We start from the raw sequence: 21735 nt of genomic DNA, 5'->3' as shown, positions 1-21735 counted from the left end.
CTGAGTTGGTCTTTTATCTCATATTATACTTCAAAGCAGTTTCTTTCCAATTCTACACATTTTTTTCATTCATTCTGACAACTGTATTATTTTATTCCCCCAAAAGTTTGATACAGACTCATTCAAGAACTCGTGTGTTATCCTCAAACCTTTGTCCTCCCAACTCACTTTTAAGTCTCCTAAACATGTAATAACTTTATATTTTTAATACTGATTTTATGTTACACCAGCATGGACAGGCTTTTATGGCAATTGTGGGATAGGACCAGGGAAAGTGTGTATGGTCTTAAAGTACACATCCCAGCATTTGCCTGGTATGAAAATGGAAAACCACAAAAAGCCATCTTTAGGGCAGCCAATAGGAGTATTTTGGGGTTTGAACCAGTCATCTTCCAAAACCCAGTTTCCTCCTATTTTCTTCTTAGACTGGGTCTTGATCTTCACTTGTCCCAAGAAAATATCCAAGTAATATTCTACGTTGATGGTCCTGCCTTCCTGATGGAAATCAACATGGACAACTCTCCAAAAAGCATGCTGGTGTTACTAGCATCTGAGACTGTCCTTCATTTCCTGGATCTTGGATATTTGTTAGATTGATGCTTTCATGGCCCGTAACTGTAGACATGATAAGATTTTTGGCTTTTGCTGTGTCAAAAAAAAAAAAAGTGAAATTATTTTTTTGCAGAGCACTTTGCTCTTATGAGGATATGTCAAAAAAACAAGGTGAAATTCTTTACGTTTTGCAGAGAACTTGGCTATTCTGAAGACATGTCAGAAAACAAGGTGAAATTTTTTACATTTTGCAAAGAACTTTGTTCTTCTGAAGACATGTCAGAAAACAAGGTGAAATTTTTTACGTTTTGCAGAGAACTTTGCTCTTCTGAAGACATGGAGCAAATTTCTCAGTGAAATGTAAAGAATTTCACCAAATTTGCTTGACATAGGAAAAGCCTTAAATCTTATCATCATGCCTACAACTCCTATGTTGTCACTTTATCATTGACTGTCAGGAATCAGGAAGGAAAGAGTGGACCTACCAAGATACATGGCTAGTGCGTACTGTGCTAGTTACCAGCTGACGAACACAAATCAGTGCAGTGGGGCAAAATGCTGATAACAGGAATGAGTTAGCCTGTATATTTATAATGTCCAATAATGGACCCATTATATTGGTATTATAAATTTACTCATTTGGGACAAATAATTCAGATTCCCTAAGGAAATCTGTATCCATATCTCATAATATCTAGCGATTGTTCTGTGAGTCCAGGGTTAATAGTAGAGTGCTCCCCATGTCAGGAGCAACAATCAGTTAAGAAGATAAAGATTCACGCTTGTCATTTGCTGCATAATTGCCCTTCATTGTCAATGAATTAGTGCTTCTCCGAATTGCAGTACGATATTTCATAACGCCTGAGAAACTGTATATCACAGATTAAATTCTTATTGTCATATTGGTTAGCAACTTTGAAAAAAATGAAGACAGGACAGATTTAACTCTGCCAAAGCTCTGTCCAAATCCACAGATCTAAAAGGAAGATTTTGCATGAATTGAAAATGACTAAAATATCTGGAAAGATATTTGACTGTACTATATATATTTCACAAAAAACAGTGAACCTGTTGTGTCTTAACGTGAACAAACACAAGTGAGAAAGCGGAGAGCAGAAAGTATCCCATACAGTGGACAGGGCCAGCCATCGTAGGCACTCATCCCCAAAGCCACGCGCCCACTCTCACTTTGCCAGAGTGAAAAGGTTTACAAGTGCGAGTACTGTATAAACTAGTACACTTCATAGGAAGAAAATTGCACACAATACAAATGCAATACAGTACAATGAGTCTCCCTTTGATAAATTTTAGCGGATTACAACATACCAATATAGTTGGTCCGTTATTGGATATTATAAATCTTCCTCACTTATTTGGAACAAATATTTCAGGTTCCCTATGGGAATCAGCATCTTTATCATTACAACATACCTCCGCTAGATCGGCATTAGGAAACACTGCATTCTGACAGTTGACATTGACAAAATCAGAACCATTTACGATTGTGAGAGTTTTGTTGGCAATATCAATTCCATGTTTGGTCGTCAGCTGGTTCAGCAGTCTGCTATCCTGTAAAAAAAAAAAAAAAAAAAAGTTACAGATGATTGTGAATTTTACAATATAGATTCAACTGTGAGGTTAAGTAAAGAAGTAAGTTTCCCTATTTTACTGCCCAGAAAGGCACTGGAAAACCAAACCAAACCCCATGGTGCAATAGCCCCGAAGGCCAAAATCACATATACCAGAATATTAATGAAAGTGTTAGTCGCTTAGCTACTTGCTAAGTACAGAATGTATTGTGATTTAGGGTAAGCCAACACCTGCAATTATTGAAATGATCATTTAATGATTTGATTTTATGATTACTCAAAGTTGGCTGAACTTAGAGACCTATCAATGTCTCACGATTCACCGACGGGTTATTCCAGAGAGAATAAAACAAAAATTAAGTAAATCGGTTCGATAGAACGGACAGACGGATTTGACAAATCTGTTTTTAGTAAACTCTTTGAATATATAGATTTTAACTTCTCCAGAGCAAAATACCAAAACATTAATATTATTATTATTATTATTATTATTATTATTATTATTATTATTATTATTATTATTATTATTATTATTATTATTATTATTGTTATTATCATCATCTTACAATTCCCTCTCTTTTAACACTTGATAATCTTTGTTATTATGCTCAGAGAAAAAGAGAGAGAGAGAGTGGTGGTGGGGAATCATTCTTAAATATTTTCATTGCATTTTTTACTCAAATTGAAATTTTATTGGAACTCTGTACGAACACATGTTTACCTTTGGAGTAGCTCCAATTCGGATGTCACTCACTTGACACAGCTCAATTACATCTCCACACTGAAATAAACAAGTAAATCATTAGACGTTTCATCATCTTTTATGAAATATGAAAAAAATTAAGAGCGAATAATGTAAGGATGTCTGAAATGACAGGAGTGATTATAAAAACGTACATTCAGTTAAATGCTCCTGTTCATACACAGTTCGAAGATAGACAGCTTGGAGCAACGATATATATAGTACAAGGAAATGTCATTGTGGAGAGAAAGAATAGAAAGGAAGAGGAAAACTGTAGAATGTTTTGTAGTCTAAAGTATTTGATAAAAAAGAGTCCTAGAATTTTAAAAAATTAGAAAGCAAGACCATCAATCAGTACACCATCCAACGCAAAATCAGAAGGTTGTGGGTTCATATTCCACTGGTGTCCCCTTCACCATTTTTTTTCTTTTTCTTTTTTTTTTGTATTCACATCTCTTCAGTATGTACTGAAGACAACCTGATAAGCTGAAAGGTTATTTCAAGTAAAATGTAGTGGTGGAAATTAAATATTCACAGCAATTCCTGCATTCACCCCACACTACCAGCCAAGTCAAGCCTGTTGGATGTTTTCAAGAAATTCACACTATATCTCAGGACATCTTATCTTACTCACCCCCTCCTCACTCTTCCAGTACACGAAGAAGCCATACTCGTCTACACGGAGAAGACAGCTTTGCTCGGAGCAGGCTACATCCTTGTCTTCCAGCCAGAGGTCCACAACACAGCCTTGAATGAGAACTTCAGGAACAGGGATGTGCCAGTGGAAATCATAACGTTTGGTCATCCTGTGCAGATAAAGATTTAAATAATATATAGAAAGACAGGAACATAAAAAAGGAACACATAACAGGATAGCACAATGGCAGGTCAGTGTGGAAGAAAAAAACACAAAAGGGTAAGGGTAAGGACATTCTCCACATCTTAATAATAATAACAGATGAGTTGACGGGCAGGTTCGACTGAAATCCAACAAAGACAGTAGCCGCGATTAGAGGGAAAAAAATATATTTTTATTCCATTTTAGCCACTTGAATTTATTTAGTTTCAGCAGACTGAAGAACCTAACAGTTATTTAAAAAGTCGCCTGAAACAGGGAGTTATAAACAAAGCAATTTGTACAATCCCTATTGCTTTTTCAGCTAACTCCTTCCTTTCATTTCTGTAATTATTAAGAAAAATACTTAGTGAAAATACACACAAAATGTTGTTCATTGCAGCTAAGCAATTCATACAGCATCACAGCCAGAAGTGGAGACTTGCACGGCAGTGTTTAGCATGTGCTGTGAGGAAGGGTAGCCAAGGTCATGAACACCGTGTATTTGGTATGATTCACCCGTTTGCCGCGCGCATTTTTCAGTCTTGCAGTCTCACTCAATAATGTGTCTATTAGGTACTTTGTTAGGCTAATATACAGTTAAATATTTAAATGACATTTTAACTGTATGAAATGAAATGGCATATGGCTTTTGATGCCGGGAGTGTCCGAGGACAAGTTCGGCTCGCCAGATGCAGGTTTTCGATTTGACTCCCAAATGCGACCTGCGTGTCGTGATGAGGATGAAATGATGATAACGATGCATACACCCAGACTTCGTGCCACCAGAATTAACCAATTATGGTTAAAATTCCCAACCCCACCGAGAATCGAAACCAGGACCCCTGTGACCAAAGGCCAGCGTGCTAATCATTTAGCCATGGAGCCGAACTTTTAATTGTATAATCAAGGCATAATACATATGTAATTATTGTTCCTTTGATGAAAGTTTTATCGTATAGTGCTATTATTCAAGGTTATAAACTTCATTATTGGTTCCGTATTTGAATTAAGATTACATATAAAATAAATACAAAGTTTAATCCACCTACTCAATACTTTACATAAATTGCGATGTTTACAAAAACATTACAATAAGTTACGAGGTACTAGTTTCGACCCTGTATGGTTCATCATCACCCTAGCCAAGATACATATGTATAAGTTATGCCAAAATCTTAAAACAGAATTACACGGTGGAATTAAATATAAAAGAATTAATTGAGTATGTGATGGAATGATGCACATAAAATGGTGAATTCCATTCATTATTCATTCAGAAAATGTGCCCAAAAAGGTGTACAAGTGCTCACCATCTTTTCCTCTCTGCATACATCTTCTGTTCCAGGACATCATTCCATTTGAGGCATCTCTCCTCCACATCTGATTTCACTGTGTCTATCCAGCATTTCCTTGGCCTTCCTCTTGGTATTTTCCCTTGGTCAGTAAGGTCAAAGTATTTTATGGCAGGTCTCTCACTCTTCGTTCTCATAATGTGCCCATCACTGAAGTCTACGCTTCTTTATTACATTGGTAATAGGGATGTAAGTTGATAGAGTTTCTAAATACTGATGTTTGAGTTCTATTGTGTTCTATACTGAAATGTGCATTTTTATCAAAATACCCTAGTTATTTTGTGTTTACAAGGGATGATTACATCTATGGTGTAATTGCCCTTAAGAGAAAGGGGTTGAAAATTGTTGAGGGGCAATGACTGTATTAAAGGGGTTACTAAGAAAATTGATTTGAAACTTTTAATGTATAGTTTTATTATTCTATACAAACTTGTTTCTGGATTTCTACTTGTTACCTTCCGGTATGTTATTTCACACAAGAGGATAAATCACATTATTTCCAATCATCATCCTGATAGTAAATGTACAAAGAATGAGTAAGTTTAACCATTGGGAGTGAGGATGGGGCACAACAGAATACATCCCTACAGAAACTGTTAAACTTACTTTTGAATCTCTGCAATTATATAAAATATATTTCTTGGAGTTAAAATATAGACTACCAGTACAGTCTTCTTGCCCGTCATGTGTAGAAAATGACAATGGAATGGTTACGAATTCCAAACTGCTCCACAAAACTACCATGTTGTAGAAAATGCTTGTTGTACTGTGAGGGTGAGTAGTCTTTTAGTCAAATGTGAGCACTGTGACGGGAATTAGATGAAACTTCCGTTAAACATAGGTTAGAGGTCCAATATAGTGCCACTGTGGCCTAGTGAGTGTTTTATGATGAAATAAATGTTTATAATTTTCTTTCCTCTAATAATGAATTATTTTGATTGTCTTTTATCCAGTACTGGATTCTTTAGAAAGTTATTAGCTGAGCATCCACTGTCTAATGTAATTTTACCTTGCTTAGGCTCTACTGCCTTTCCTTTGAATCAATCTGATATCAGAAGTTTTCTTCTCATAAAAGAGATACCTAATAATAATAATAATAATAATAATAATAATAATAATAATAATAATAATAATAATAATAATAATAATAATAATTTTACATCCCACTAACTACCTAGGTACCGGTACTTTTCTTTTAATACTCTGAGGTGCCAGAAATGAAGTTAATTTATGTGGCGGTAAATTTACAACTCAAGACTCGCGTCTCTGAGCACCTTCAAATGCAGTACTGGTACTACCATCTGAGCCACTCAGCCAGGCATTAAAGAGGTGACCTAGAGCCGTAGTAAGTGAACAGTCTTATTACCGACGTAAATTCCGCACATGAACAATCCGCTATGATTGATTAAGTGTTACAGAATCATTGTTTATTTCAGTAGCAGATTTCGTTCAGGGTAAGTAGAATGTATTGTTTTATTTAACTGAATTATCAACATACCGTCTTTTTCTTCTGTAGTGATTTCTATATACCCCCCACTATCAGGATTGTCAACAGAAAATCCGCCGCTATCGAGACACCTGTTGCTTCAGCAAATGTTTACTTATTGTTAAGGTTTAGTCCTGTTCCAGAAAATGAAAATAACTACTATAACACTATATTAACATCAAAACTTGACAATTATAGCACGTAACAAAACTTCCGGAGACAAGAGAACGATATGATTCGCTCCGAAGACGGAAAAACAGACATAAATAATATTAAAATAACGATCAACTGATTTTACCGCTCAATCATTATTTATTTGCAACAGTGTTGCCACTTACACAATTAGGAAAAACCTAGATTGCCTAACGAATTAAACCTACATCACAAAATACCTATCGAAATGCAAATAAAATATTATATTTAATGATTTTCCAAAAATATTTCAATGAAATGAAACGGCGTACGGTATGGCTTTAAGTGCCGGGAGTGTCCGAGGGCAAATGTCTCAATATTACTGCCAAATAATGACTTAAAATGTCAGTAGAATACAGCGGTAGGTATTATACACTACTTTAAAACTGTTCAACATACCACTTATTTTTCACTGGCAGTGAACTTAAATCAGTCATACTGAAAAGGAACACCGTCACATCTAATAAATAGAGCACACTTTACTTTTTTTTTAAATATATTTTGGGTCACGTAGCTATCAGTTTGCGTTCGGGAGATAGTGGGTCTTACATGGTTTCCCATTTTCATACCAGGCAAATACTGGGGCTGTATCTTAATTAAGCCCTTTCCCTTAGTCCATCGTCGCCATAAAACCTATCTATGTCAGTGCGACGTAAAGCAGATGTAAATATATATATATATTAGCCCCCTGGTGGCCATGATCGTTAAGGCGTCAAGTCTATATGGTCTGACATCATGATTAGCCGGTTCGAGTCCCGTTGGTAGAAAAAATGTCACCATCAGAATGTTGCGCAGCAGGGTAGGGAAGGTGATTGTATACAATTTTTAATCGCTAGATCGCGTGCCAAAGGCCTGGGCTCAATTCCAAATCTCTCCTCAGTGCTCATATGGAGTAAGGGCATATAACGCTGTTGATGGTGACTCGTCAGGTCAAAACCACATTTCAATAAATCACATGAGAAAAATATTTCTAACTACATCATTCATTCCACATTCACACATAAGACACCATACCCGGGGGCAAGGTGGGGACGCCGCCCCCCCCCCGCGCCCCCTCCCCTAGCACTCCGGGAAAGGAAAAAATCTAGTATAGTCAGGTGTTTTTCTTTCAAGAAAGTGATTTAAAATCGGTATTACGTAGAAGTGGTAGGGCATACCGTGTGTGGTACTCTACCGTGGAATAAAAGTCGCCATTCATCTTCCAAAATATTAAAAATACTACATACCCTCAGGTCTAGCCCCCACCTACGAACTATCCTATGGGCGCTCATATAAGACACATATTGTATTTATACTATTTCAGACGAATTCTAGAATATAATTTTGTATTCTGATTTCATCCTAACATCCTATCAATGGAATAGACAGATGACTTTGGTAAATTATCACGCTTGACAATCAGTGCCATGTGATGAAATAATGGTAATCACTTTAAAAATAATAGCAGGAGTATTACAACGTCGATCAGTAGAGACGTTAATCCTTGAGCAGACCCCTTTGTGCTATTTGATAGGAGTAGGCTACTGTATGTGCCGGCACCGGGTTTCAACCTCTCCTTCACTGAAATCATATTTCACGTTATTCATTGCATCTCATGAACTCCTCTGATGAGGTTGACGTCACGAAGGGCATCCGGTCGTAAAATCTCGCTACGAAGATTCATCTCACTTCATACCCGATCCCATAGAAAAAGGGCAAAGATCGGACACACACATGCTTTAACATCTCTAAGCTCGCAACACATACAAAGGCATGATGGCGTAGTGCAGAGCTAGTGGAGAGCTCGACTGGAATATGAACAAAGAAAGATACAAGGAAGGGCTTTCCCACACTAGCCATAAATAAGAGCCCACTGACGAAATACGAGTCATATTTATTCTTCTTTAAAAGATCTTAAAAAAAAACAATTCTGGGAGGAAAAGTAACTCCACACTCACATTTTCTCCACTGCACGGAAAATCATGGATATGTTTTTGTGCCTAGAAGATGAAAGAGCGAGTTCATATCCACAATTCTATGCTCAAAGTTAAAACACAGTGAGTTTACAAAGTTGACGGATCATCATAAAACACATTGTCGCAATATTTCTGCTGTATCGAGTTGCAACTCGATTTGAGGAACGAGGGATTCCGCCGTATACAGCCAAGTATTGTCCTCCACGGCAGAGGACATAATAAGCTCGCAGCCACCCTTCTTCTTACTTTACCGTATCGCTGCAGATTTTCGTGAGCTACAAGTTAAGTGTCTTCGTCAAGTTGTTTATTCAACGTGGTCGTATTTGAATAATTTCTAAAGCTGTTTGCGTTAGTTTCAGCCAACATCGAAACTCAAGAAGGAAGAGGACCTCTACAATTCAGGATAATCACCTACACCAGGATGCTTCGCCTACCTTCAAGAGGAGCTGATAAATCATCGATGGAAATGGACTTAGCTGTCATCATGCCCTGCTAAATGTAGGCATCTTATAACATGAGGGAGAGAGCGAACCAAACAACCTGTATCATGTGAGCAGATTCAATCACCCAGGAGGAGATCGAGTTTCATCGCAAATTTAAGTACATTTTTGTAACATTATTACTGTCCATCTATGTAGAAATAATACGCATATCTTCATTACAATAGATATTTCTATTAGATTAGTGCATTGTTGCAATATTTTCATACTTTCCTCTACTGGTGTCATGGTAGTGTTGGTGCATTGAGTGTGAATGTACGGTAATTTGGATTCTATTACTGTAGTTTGCTCTAGAATGTCTTCCGAGATTATCTCTAATTTCCATGCAAATACTTAAACTTAATATTTAAAAGTATTGGGCCTCTCGGATAAAATATAATTTAATTAAAATAATTCCAGCTTCATGAAGTCTTGTGGGATAGGATTTGCGTTGTGTCTTATATGATAAATTTCAGTGTGCATTTCATTTCATTTCATGCATTTCTATGGATTTATGCAGGTAGTGTCATCGAATTCAGAGTTAAATTCAGATTCATGGTAGAACTAAAAATCACCACCAATAATAATGATAATAATAATAATAATAATAATAATAATAATAATAGTAATAATAATAATAATAAATTTCAAGACCGGGTTAAACAAAAGATTAACGGTCATGAGTGATAAATAATATTTGCTGTTCTAGTGAGATATTTAATGCGTGTTCTGTTAATTAATTTTGAGCCTGGAATACGGCGATTCTGGGGGATTCATTTGTGAATTATTTTGGAGAAGCATGTTTCTTGGGTTACCATGCTTTCTGCGAATTTTGAGCACGTGTTAAGTGATATTTATGAGATTTAGGGATAATAATAATTTATCGTACGGTAACTAATTGACCACGTGGCCAGTGACATGTCTAACCCTGAGGTTCGTTCAAACACGAGTCCCTGACCGTCCGACGCATGCGCAGTTGAGAGAAAGCGTTCCAACACACACCAAACCAATCCCGGACTGATGCATGTACTCAAATGCGGCGTTCCAACATACCTCAAACTGTAGTTACTGACCGCCAGAACTCGTCCGAGGCCTGTGGCATGAACCGGTAGTACGGACATGCGCAAAGGAATACATGCGCGAGAAAGGAAACTCACTGCCTTGCGTTCACAAAATACTACTCTCCAACTCCGAGTAAACTCGGAGTTAACTCAATCCGTTCATAAAAGTAAAGAGTCAATTCTACAATGCGTTCAGAAAATGCTTTCGAGTTAACTTAGAGTATACTCTTTTTACTGTGCGTAAATAGGTGGGTAGATTTAACTCGACATGCGCAATAATGCATTCATTGGTGGCGGTGAGAAATATTAACTGCGGCTATATTGACATGGCAATGAATTCAAATTATTTTCAGTTGTTGACAAAGAAGGGCGTTATGTATTGAATAAAGAAGGGGATATTTTCGTTTAAAACAGGAAAATTAGGCACCGTGCCAATTTTAATAATCGGCGGAAATAACATGATTGAATTTTTATAAGAAAACCCATGTTATGAATGAGCAGCTGATTTATTAACCTCAACATTATGAGATTTCCTTGGGAAAATGCAACGTAACTTTTTAATATTTTAGATGACCTTCTGAATGAGACCATTTAATTATACGATCAGAAATACCACACAGTGCATTTATAATTCTCACGAAACCGATATGTACGAATCAAGAGCTAAGAGCCAAATTACAACCAGAATTTTTTTTTTTTTTTTCGTGGGTCTTGCAATGGTCTTCCTCGTTCCGCGATTTTGGATTTAAAAAGTTTAGGGCCAATGACTCTGAGTACACGTTCGAATGCTGATCCGGCAATCGGAAATGTTGTTTAAATTCAGTTTCGTCTTAGTTGTTAACAACATAATCTTTACAGTTAGTTGTCCTAAATGGCCTATCGTGCATCAGTGCGGAGCCGATGCACGCAGAAACACGTCGAGGTACAGAGTCAATAAGAGTGCGGATGGTGTCCTGAGGGATGGTTCTCCATTCTCTGTCAACCATTTGCCACAGTTGGTCGTCCGTACGAGGCTGGGGCAGAGTTTGCAAACGGCGTCCAATGAGATCCCACACGTGTTCGATTGGTGAGAGATCCGGAGAGTACGCTGGCCACGGAAGCATCTGTACACCTCGTAGAGCCTGTTGGGAGATGCGAGCAGTGTGTGGGCGGGCATTATCCTGCTGAAACAGAGCATTGGGCAGCCCCTGAAGGTACGGGAGTGCCACCGGCCGCAGCACATGCTGCGCGTAGCGGTGGGCATTTAACGTGCCTTGAATACGCACTAGAGGTGACGTGGAATCATACGCAATAGCGCCCCAAACCATGATGCCGCGTTGTCTAGCGGTAGGGCGCTCCACAGTTACTGCCGAATTTGACCTTTCTCCACGCCGACGCCACACTCGTCTGCGGTGACTATCACTGACAGAACAGAAGCGTGACTCATCGGAGAACACGACGTTCCGCCATTCCCTCATCCAAGTCGCTCTAGCCCGGCACCATGCCAGGCGTGCACGTCTATGCTGTGGAGTCAATGGTAGTCTTCTGAGCGGACGCCGGGAGTGCAGGCCTCCTTCAACCAATCGACGGGAAATTGTTCTGGTCGATATTGGAACAGCCAGGGTGTCTTGCACATGCTGAAGAATGGCGGTTGACGTGGCGTGCGGGGCTGCCACCGCTTGGCGGCGGATGCGCCGATCCTCGCGTGCTGACGTCACTCGGGCTGCGCCTGGACCCCTCGCACGTGCCACATGTCCCTGCGCCAACCATCTTCGCCACAGGCGCTGCACCGTGGACACATCCCTATGGGTATCGGCTGCGATTTGACGAAGCGACCAACCTGCCCTTCTCAGCCCGATCACCATACCCCTCGTAAAGTCGTCTGTCTGCTGGAAATGCCTCCGTTGACGGCGGCCTGGCATTCTTAGCTATACACGTGTCCTGTGGCACACGACAACACGTTCTACAATGACTGTCGGCTGAGAAATCACGGTACGAAGTGGGCCATTCGCCAACGCCGTGTCCCATTTATCGTTCGCTACATGCGCAGCACAGCGGCGCATTTCACATCATGAGCATACCTCAGTGACGTCAGTCTACCCTGCAATTGGCATAAAGTTGTGACCACTCCTTCTTGGTGTTGCATTTGCTCTGTTAGTCAGTGTATTTCCCCCGCACGGCAACTCGCCCGGTGCTACGAAATTAATAGTCAATCGACAAGCAAGATGCCCGTGCGGTTATACGCGTGTAGCGTGTCGTGATGTGGACCGGGGTCGCTATTTTCCTATTAGTATGTAGATAAACCTATAGCTGTGTAGTGTAGCGACAACATCACCTCAATATTAATAAAAATGCGAAACCATGGAAAACTATCTTCAGGGCTAGCGACAGTGGGATTCGAACCTACTATCTCGTGCATGAGCTGCACAGCGGAAAACTATGCACGCACGCATTGGTCTATATAACATCAAACTTTATACCACAAGTAAGCCGCCCTCCCTCGCACTCATACATATTTTTATCACTCTGCACGTAAAAACTTGTAATCACATACAGACGCATACACATTATTTTCATTTATTAGCTTACCTGAAATTATCAATACTTACATATAAAAGATAAGGGAATTGTTCATGTCAAAAATTGATTTGCATTCAGAGCACGAGGGGAGAGAGTTCTTCTCTTTTCTTACAAGTTGCTTTACGTCGCAGCGACACAGATAGGTCTTATGGCGACGATGGGACAGAAAAGGGCTAGGCGTGGGAAGGAAGCGGCCGTGGCCTTAATTAAGGTACAGCCACAGCATTTGCCTGGTATGAAGATGGGAAATCACGGAAAACCATCTTCAGGGCTGCTGACAGTAGGGTTCGAAACCACTATCTCCCGGGTGCAAGCTCACAGCTGCGCGCCACTAACCCCACGGCCACCTCGCCCGGTACAATTAAATAGAAGTACGGCATGATTATGCAATTAAAAATAATTTCGTATTTGAATACATACTAAGAAACTAACAGACACTAAAGAGACTGCCAGACTGACGAATACGCGCGACAAGCGGGTGAATTATAACTCAGTGTCCACGACCTTGGCCAAAAAATATCTACCCCTAGTACCCTTCCTCACAGCACATGCAAAGTCTCCACTACTTGTCGTAGCGCTATACAAATCGGTTAGCCGCGACGAACGGCATTTTGTGAGTATTTCCGCCAATAACTATGTTAATAATTGAAAAAAAGAAAGTAAAGGAAAGAATTAACGGATAAGGCTTGTACAAATAGCTGTTTTTAATAATTCCTAGTTACAACTGGCTAAAGTGGAATAAAAATGTAATGTTTACTCCACAAAGCGGGGGGACGGGGCTGTGGCTACCCCCCCCCCCCCCCTCCTCGGGAACCATCTAATCACCGCTACTGTTTGTAAACACGCCAAAAATGCAGAAAAGGAAATTGAATAACTTATTAATTTATACACGTGTAGACATTCCACTCAATAAAAGAGTTGCTTGTATGAAACAAAAACTAACACTGTTCGGCGAAATACGTGTGTAGAAAGCATACTTCTGTTTGGAGCTTCGGCTGCATTCCGATCAGGTTGTCCAGATTAACATAATGTCTGTGTATTTGTCGCTGCTGAACGCACTAGCCATTGCCGATATGCAGACAGCAAAGATTTTGCGGCTGTACGATACACCAGCCTAGAACTATGCGGTGGAAAACGAGGTTTACTAATGCAAGGGGTGCATTAGACCGGTAGCTCTGAGTAACATGCTGCGACGGACAGTCAGGTTCTTATCTCTTCATATTCTGGCGTAACTTGCCCGCTGGCAGTAGTGCCCCTGTGATAATCAGTTGGCAGAAATCCCATTCATCATTCGTGCATGCGGGACATTTATAACTAGAAAGTACGGCGTTCGGGAGCCACCTGGTACATAAGAAAACATAAAGGTCCATTAATACTGCCTTGAGGAATTAACCTTTTAATTATTACACGGTCAGATAAAGCTTCACCTACTCTAATTCTCTGAGTTCTGTTTTCTAGAAATATACAAACCCCAGTCACTCTTTTGTCTATTCCAATTGCACTCATTTTTGCCAGTGGTCTCACATGATCCACCCTATGAAATGTCTTAGACAGGTCAGTCCATTTGACCTCCTGAATCTAAGACATCTGCTATATCTTGCTGGAATCCTACAAGTTGAGTTTCAGTAGAATAACCTTTCTTAATCCCGAACTGCCAGTTATTAATTTCGCAAACATGTCTAATATAATCAGATATAATGTTTTCCCAAAGCTTACATGCAATGCATGTCAAACTGACTGGCCTGTAGTTTTCAGCTTTAAGTCTATCACCCTTTCCTTTATACACAAGGACTACTATAGAAACTCTCCATTCATTTGGGATAGCTCCTTCATGCAAACAATAATAAAAGAAGTACTTCAGATATAGTACTATATCCCAACATATAGTTTTTTGTATATTCCCTGAAATCTTATCAATTCCAGCTGCTTTTGTAGTTTTCAAACTTTGTATCTTGTTGTAAATGTCGATGTTATCAGAGGTAAAATTTAATACTATTTTAATATTAGTCACCTCCTCTATTTGGACATTATCCTTGTAACCAACATACTGCTGGCTGAATACTTCTGCCTTTTGAAGATCCTCACAAACACCCTCTCCTTGTTCATTAATGATTCCTGGAATGTCCTCCTTGGAACCGGTTTCTGCCTTAAAGTACCTATACATGCTCTTCTATTTGTCACTAAAATTTGTATGACAGTCAATTATGCTGGCCATCCTGTTTTCCTCAGCTGATTTCTTTGCTAGAATCAGTTTCCTTGTAAGTTCCTTCAATTTCTCCTAACTTCACACCCATATCTAACTCTGTTTCTTTCCCACCTGCACCATCTTCTTGGTCTCTTTACTTCTCTGTTATAATATAGTGGGTCTTTACCATTCCTTACCACCTTTAAAGGTACAGACCTTTTTTCACATTTCTCAACAATTGCTTTAAACCCATTCCAGAGTCTGTTTACGTTTTTATTTACCGTTTTCCACCGGTCATAGTTATTTTTTTAAAAAAAATCATGCCTGTTTAAGCAGCCGTATGGTACTGCCTAACAGTTATATTTTTAAGACCTTCTTTTCCCTCACACTTATTATTATTATTATTATTATTATTATTATTATTATTATTATTATTATTATTATTATTATTATTTTGCAAGTTGCTTTACGTCGCACCGACACAGATAGGTCTTATTGCGACGATGGGACAGGAAAGGGCTAGGAGTGGGAAGGAAGCGTCCATGGCCTTAATTAAGGTACAGCCCCAGCATTTGCCTGGTGTGAAAATGGGAAACCACGGCAAACCATCTTAAGGGCTGCCGATAGTGGGGTTCGAACCAACTATCTCCCGAATACTGGATATTGGCCCCACTTAAGCGACTGCAGCTATCGAGCTCGGTACACTTATTTTTAACTGCGACAAAAATAGCTTCGTGATCACTAATATCATCTAATACTTCGGTTTCTCTATAGAGCTCATTTGGTTTTACCAGCACCACGTCCAGAAACTACAATATTTTGGACACATCATGAGGAATCAGAAAAAAATATGAGCTGCTACAACTTATCCTGCAAGGGAAAATAGAAGGAAAAAGATCTCCTGGGCGAAGAAGAATTTCCTGGCTCGATAACCTTAAAACCTGGTTCAACAAAACATCTCAAGAACTGTTCCGAATTGCAGTGGATAAAGTCAGAATAGCCATATTGATCGCCAACGTCCGAGGCGGACAGGCACGCTAAGAAGATGATGAAGAAGAAGAAGACGTCCTGAATAATCTTCCCTCTACTTGGTTCCATTACTTCCTGAATCAGTTGCTCTTCCCATATAAACGTATTTGCCATGTGTTGGTTATGCTTTCTGTCGCTCACTTTACCTTTGCAATTGACATTTGGTAAATTGAAATCACCCGCAACTATCGTGTTCCTTCCCATATTGTTACGTGCCAGCCCCGTGGTAGCTCCTTTCGGTATTTCCAGAAAGGGGCTGGTGGCTCAGACGACCTGGAATCTCCTAGCCGGCCTGTGGGTTGGGGCCGTCCTTCCCGTCTATTGTTCTCTGCGGCCGGCTTACCTCTGAGTTTCTTTGAGATTCAACGGGAATGGTCTGCCCCCAGTGACGTGAAATTTCTGGATAAAATTACGTGAGCTATAAAAGGAGAGACTAGTGTGGGACTCGCAGTCAGTGTTGGACTCGGAGTGGCAGTAGGGCTCCGAGGTGGAGTCAGTGTGACACTCAGTGAGTTGAGGTTCGGTGGCTGGGCTGAGGGCGACGGAGTTGTTGGCTGTCGCTAGTGTCCCACCGAGGTCTGAACCAGGAGCTGTTGTGGTGTCGGAGTGTCCAGAGAGTAGCTGCATGGTAGACGGCGTACGGGACAGAAGACTGTGTACTGCCTTAGAGTACTCTCTCTCTCTCTCTCTCTCTCTCTCTCTCTCTCTCTGTGTGTGTGTGTGTGTGTGTGTGTGTGTGGTGTGTGTGGTGTGTGTGTGTGTGTGTGTGTGTGTGTGTGTGTGTGTGTGTGTGTGTGGATTGAGGACCGCCGTGAACGATTGAAGCAGTGAGTATGAGGATAATTGGACGAGTGTTAATATTCGCTGTTGTGAGTATCGCCCTGCTGTTGGATACTGTTGATATTGTTTTTCACTTGATATGTGTAAAAGCAATTATTATGTTCCATTTGTGACAAATTTTATAGTGATATTTCAGGGATAGGAATGCGCACTATACCCATTGGAATCGAACCGACGAAGAGTCGTCGTGTGTTGTATAGCCAGGGGCACTGTGTTCAAATCCAGCTGTCTATGCACAGTCGCTGTTTGAGTTGGTTGATTGATTGGACTTGGGGAGGTGAAAGTGAATCTTAGGAATCCGCAGGTAGACGAGCGGGCTAGACCTCCTACTGTGTGTACAGAAGAGAGATTTGCAAATAGACTGTAATTAGTGTGGCCATTCATAACTGGTTAGAATTGCTTGTGTTTAAATATGTGTGTGTGTGCATTTATTAGGTCATCCTGAAATAAATTAGAGTTTTGAAACAGATGGAGTTTTATATTCGTAACAATATCGTTTCCCAAATAGCTGATAGTATGTGTAGTATGCTGTCTGAATATGAAGAGGAAACTGTTGGGACAAACACAAACACCCAATCCCCGAGCCAGAAGAATGAATCCGACACGATTAAAATTCCCGATCCGCCGGGAATTGAACCCGGGACTCTCTGAACCGAAGGCCTCAATGCTGGCAATTCACCCAAGGAGTCGGACTAATAACATACTTTATATATTGGTAATAAAATATGTACAGAATACAGCTGTTACAAAATCGTCATTCTTTTGGCTTTGCCATTTCTTATCACACATTTTTGGCAGAAGTAAGGAGAACATGAACTATACAGTATGTCTCTCGGTCATGGCCATCCATCAACGGCTACTAATTTCAGATGACCGCCAGCCATAAGATATAGCCTGCACGGTAGCCAGGTAACATTAACTGCTCATCTATCCATCCTTACCAGTAATAACAGAAGAAGTTCTACACATGCCTTCTGATCATATGATACCAAAGTACAACTTTGAAAAACCGTTTGAGACCCAGATAATAAAAATTAAAAAAAGAAGACTGGGATATCAACAAATAGAATACTGAAAAAGAAGATATAGTGTGGTGATGAACTGATGGCTCAAAGACTGTGGATGGCACAGGAGGAGGGATCAACGGGGGAAGACCTAAGAAATCAATCCAGATGAGCCTGGGCAGACACACTACATTCTTTCAAGCTGAAATGATAGCTATCACATGTCCTGAAGAAAATCTGAACATGAACTATAGGAATAAGAACATTTTCATTTTTACGGACAGCCAAGCGGCCATTAATGCACTAGAGGCAGTCCGGATAATTGTCTGGTATTGCCACCCACTTCTCCTACAGTTCACAAAGTACACTATTGTCAAAATAATATGGGTACCAGGGCATGCAGGTATAGAAGGAAATGAAAGGCAGAAAAACTGGCCAGGAAAGGGGTAGAAATAGATTTTGTAGGCCCAGAACCTGTATGCAGGATTTCCTATGGACAAGCCCGATACTACATAGGAAAATGGGTACAAAAGAAACAAATGGAGAACTGGAAAAATACTCCAGGATGCAGGCTTGCAAAGGAACTGATAAAAGGACCAAACAAGAAGCATACTAAAGAACTGTTAAAACTCAGCAGAGAAAATATAAAATTGGTAGTAGGACTGTTGACAGGACAGTGCCATCTGTAAAAACACCTACATAGAATTGGAATTATAAGAGACAACATATGTAGGAAATGCAATGAAGCAGAGGAATCTGCTGTACACATACTTAACAAATGTGAGGCGCTGGGTAGAATCAGACTCTCCACTCTAGGACTACCAGGTGGAGAGAGAGAAAAATCCAAGAAGACCCAATAAGAACAACCTGCAGCTTTGTGAAGGGAGCAGGTATATCTAGGTGGGAATGAAGGAAAAACGTGGTAGCAAAAGATCTTAGAGGTCGACGCTAATTAGGAACTAATATTTAGAAGCCCCATGAAGAAAAGAAGAAGAAGATCGATCCATACCTATCACATCACAGCCTGTACGGTTGTTACAGTTACACTTCCGCCACACTAACTTTCAAAACCAAACCAAACCCCATGGCACTACAGCCCTTGAAGGGCCTTGGCCTACCAAGCGACCGCTGCTCAGCCTGAAGGCCTGCAGATTACGAGGTGCCGTGCGGTCAGCACGACGAATCCTCTCGGCCGTTATTCTTGGCTTTCTAGACCGGGGCCACAATCTCACAGTCAGATAGCTCCTCAATTCTAATCACGTAGGCTGAGTGGACCTCGAACCAACCCTCAAGTCCAGGTAAAATTCCTGACCTGACCGGGAATCGAACCCGGGGCCGCCGGGTAAGAGGCAGGCACGCTACCCCTACACCACGGGGCTGGCCACACTAACTTCCGTAACACAAATTTTCAGATGCCCCCCAGCCATCGACATGCTCACCTCGAACACTGATATATGAATTATACAGATTTCTTTGAACACTTTCGTCTGGAGCGTGACATTGCGTGGAAGTAATAATAATAATAATAATAATAATAATAATAATAATAATAATAATAATAATAATCGTATAGCCTCAGCTACCGTGTGCAGATATTTCAATTTGACGCCATCTGGCTGTCTGCTCGTCAATTTCGACGTTCTATTTTTCTCTAGGCCCACTAGATGGCAGACCGAGTAAACCGAAACTCTCTTGGGCGTCTATGGCTGAGATTTAATTAATTTTGTCGGCTAAACACCAAATGTGCCACCAGACATTTTTTACATGCCGACGTCGTACGACATGGAGAGTCGAATGGACTTTTTTCTGCCCTTTGAAAATCCGACTACCTCTGCCGGTTTTGAACCCGCTATCTTGGGATCCGGAGGATGACACTCTGCCACTGATCCACAGAGGCAGCTTGCGTGGAAGTGAAACTTGAACAATAACTAGCACGGAGAGGAAGAAAATAGAAGCTATTGAAATGTGGTGTTACAGGAGAATGCTGAAGATGAGATGGGTGGATCGAATCACGAATGAAGAGTCAGTGAACCGAATTGGTGGGAGAACTGTTTGGCGAAATTTGACGAGAAGAAGACATAGAGTGATAGGACACATCTTAAGTCACCCAGGACTTGTTCAGTTAGTTTTTAAAGTAACTTAAGTGTAGGACGGTAGGGGTAGACCAAGGCATCAATATGTCAAACAGATTAGGGTAAATGTAGGATGTGGTAGGTAGTTACGTAGAAATGAAAAGGTTAGCACAGGATAGGGTGGCATTGAGGGCTGCATCACAGCTTTCGTCACCTCCTACCCTAGCGTAGTGCATACTTTACTTCAAATAGCCCTGAACTTAAATAAAGAGTTCTGGAAAATTCTGTTGACCCGTTTTTCTGTGATGTAACAAGCGAACAAAGGAGCAAACGACAAAGAGACAGACACACAAGCAAAAACTGAATTAAACCTATCTTCGATGTTTATCCAAGAAAGAAGCGAAGTGTTAAATTGTACAAATAAAATGGTAGCTTTATTTATGTAGATATTAAAGAGTCGCCTCCCTTTGAAATTCCTATATAGTACTCGATGAATTCCGTGGACTCGAAGTACAGTCACAACATTTAGATGCTAAAAGAAAATAAATACCTGCTATATGTGATGTATTAATCGAAGAACAGCAGAACAGTGGCTAGAACAAGACTTATTATTGTGTTACGAGAGGGCCACATCCTATTTCCTCAAAGGAAATCGGTGAAGGAACACATAAACCGCACCCGGACAGTCCCCCACCACTAGCACGACAACCGGAAGACTACATCAAGTTCGTGAATGGCTCGTCCCAACAGTGATCCATGACCTATTCAGTTAACACTTTTTTTTTTATTCATGTCTTCATTTTCCTGATTCTATTTTTAGTCTGGCGACAGGTTTGTAGCCTGGAGGGGAAGGGAGCGGTATACTGCAACCAAGTTAATTCGCAAATCAACTACCAGTCACCTTCAACTTCATACTGCCCGTATGTTCAAGATAACTTCTTCAAGGATACATAATCGAACTCAGATACAAAAAATGCAAGTTACATTCGTGCGTCAAGATTTGCTCACTTGCTAGGCTATCCGATTTCTAGCCGGACGGCCAGAATTCGAATGGCAGTGGGTCCCGAGGACAAACTTTAACTCGAATAATCACGGGAGTGGTGGTGAAGTGGTTAGTGTGATAAGTTGCCACCCCCGGAGGCCCGGGTTCGATTCCCACCTCAAAGTAGTTTTCCGTGGTTTCCCACTTCTTCTCCAAGCAAATGCCGGGATGGTACCTAACCTAAGGCCATGGCCGCTTCCTTCCCACTTCCTTACCTATACTGTCACTTTCAATCTTCCTATTCCCCACAAGGAGCCTGTTCAGTCAGTACCTACTAATACTAGTAGGTACTGGTTCAGTACAGCAAGTGAGGTTGCTTGGGCGAGGCACTAGTCTCCTCCCCATTTGTACCCCCGACCAAAAGTCTCACGCTCCAGGACACGGCCCTTGAGGCGCTAGAGGTGGGATCCGTCGCTGAGTGGGAGGGAAAACCAATCCTGGACGGTCAATTGATTAAATAATACTGTGATAATAATTTATTATTTTTTATTTCTGTCAAACGAATATTTACACTCGTACATTGTAGAAGTACATTATCGCTTAAAATGAATTTAAAACCTTCACTTGTGATCGAAGGATTTTTCCTAATGCTTATCATCGGGTAGGTTTTCAGCGACGATAGGATAGGACAGGGTTGGGCTGAGAAGGTCACGGCCGTGGCCTTAATTAAGATATAGCCTCAGCATCTGCCTGGTGTGAAAATGGGAAACCAAAGAAAAGCATGTTCAGAGCTGCTGACAGTGGGGTTCGAATCCACC

General features: G+C 40.5%; 1 protein-coding gene across 8 annotated transcripts in view; it reads right to left on the bottom strand.

The window, feature by feature from the left end:
* The window catches only part of LOC136883163 (1-phosphatidylinositol 4,5-bisphosphate phosphodiesterase), a 219185-nt gene that overhangs the window by 114948 nt on the left and 82502 nt on the right, over window positions 1-21735 (bottom strand). For 5 of the 8 annotated variants that reach the window (XM_068229634.1, XM_068229637.1, XM_068229635.1 and 2 more), the window contains exons 2-4: window positions 3518-3689; window positions 2863-2922; window positions 1984-2121 (exon numbers count right to left, since the gene is read on the bottom strand). In XM_068229634.1, coding sequence (XP_068085735.1) covers window positions 1984-2121; window positions 2863-2922; window positions 3518-3688 — 369 coding nt within the window. In that variant the 5' untranslated portion in view covers window position 3689. Of the gene's footprint in view, window positions 1-1983; window positions 2122-2862; window positions 2923-3517; window positions 3690-5031; window positions 5108-21735 lie in introns of those variants that run through there. The other 3 variants (XM_068229631.1, XM_068229632.1, XM_068229638.1) reach the window with 2 other exon arrangements.

The sequence above is a fragment of the Anabrus simplex genome, chromosome 11 (genome assembly GCF_040414725.1).
Source record: "Anabrus simplex isolate iqAnaSimp1 chromosome 11, ASM4041472v1, whole genome shotgun sequence".
Lineage (NCBI taxonomy): Eukaryota > Metazoa > Arthropoda > Insecta > Orthoptera > Tettigoniidae > Anabrus > Anabrus simplex.
This window is presented reverse-complemented; position numbering and strand designations above follow the sequence as displayed.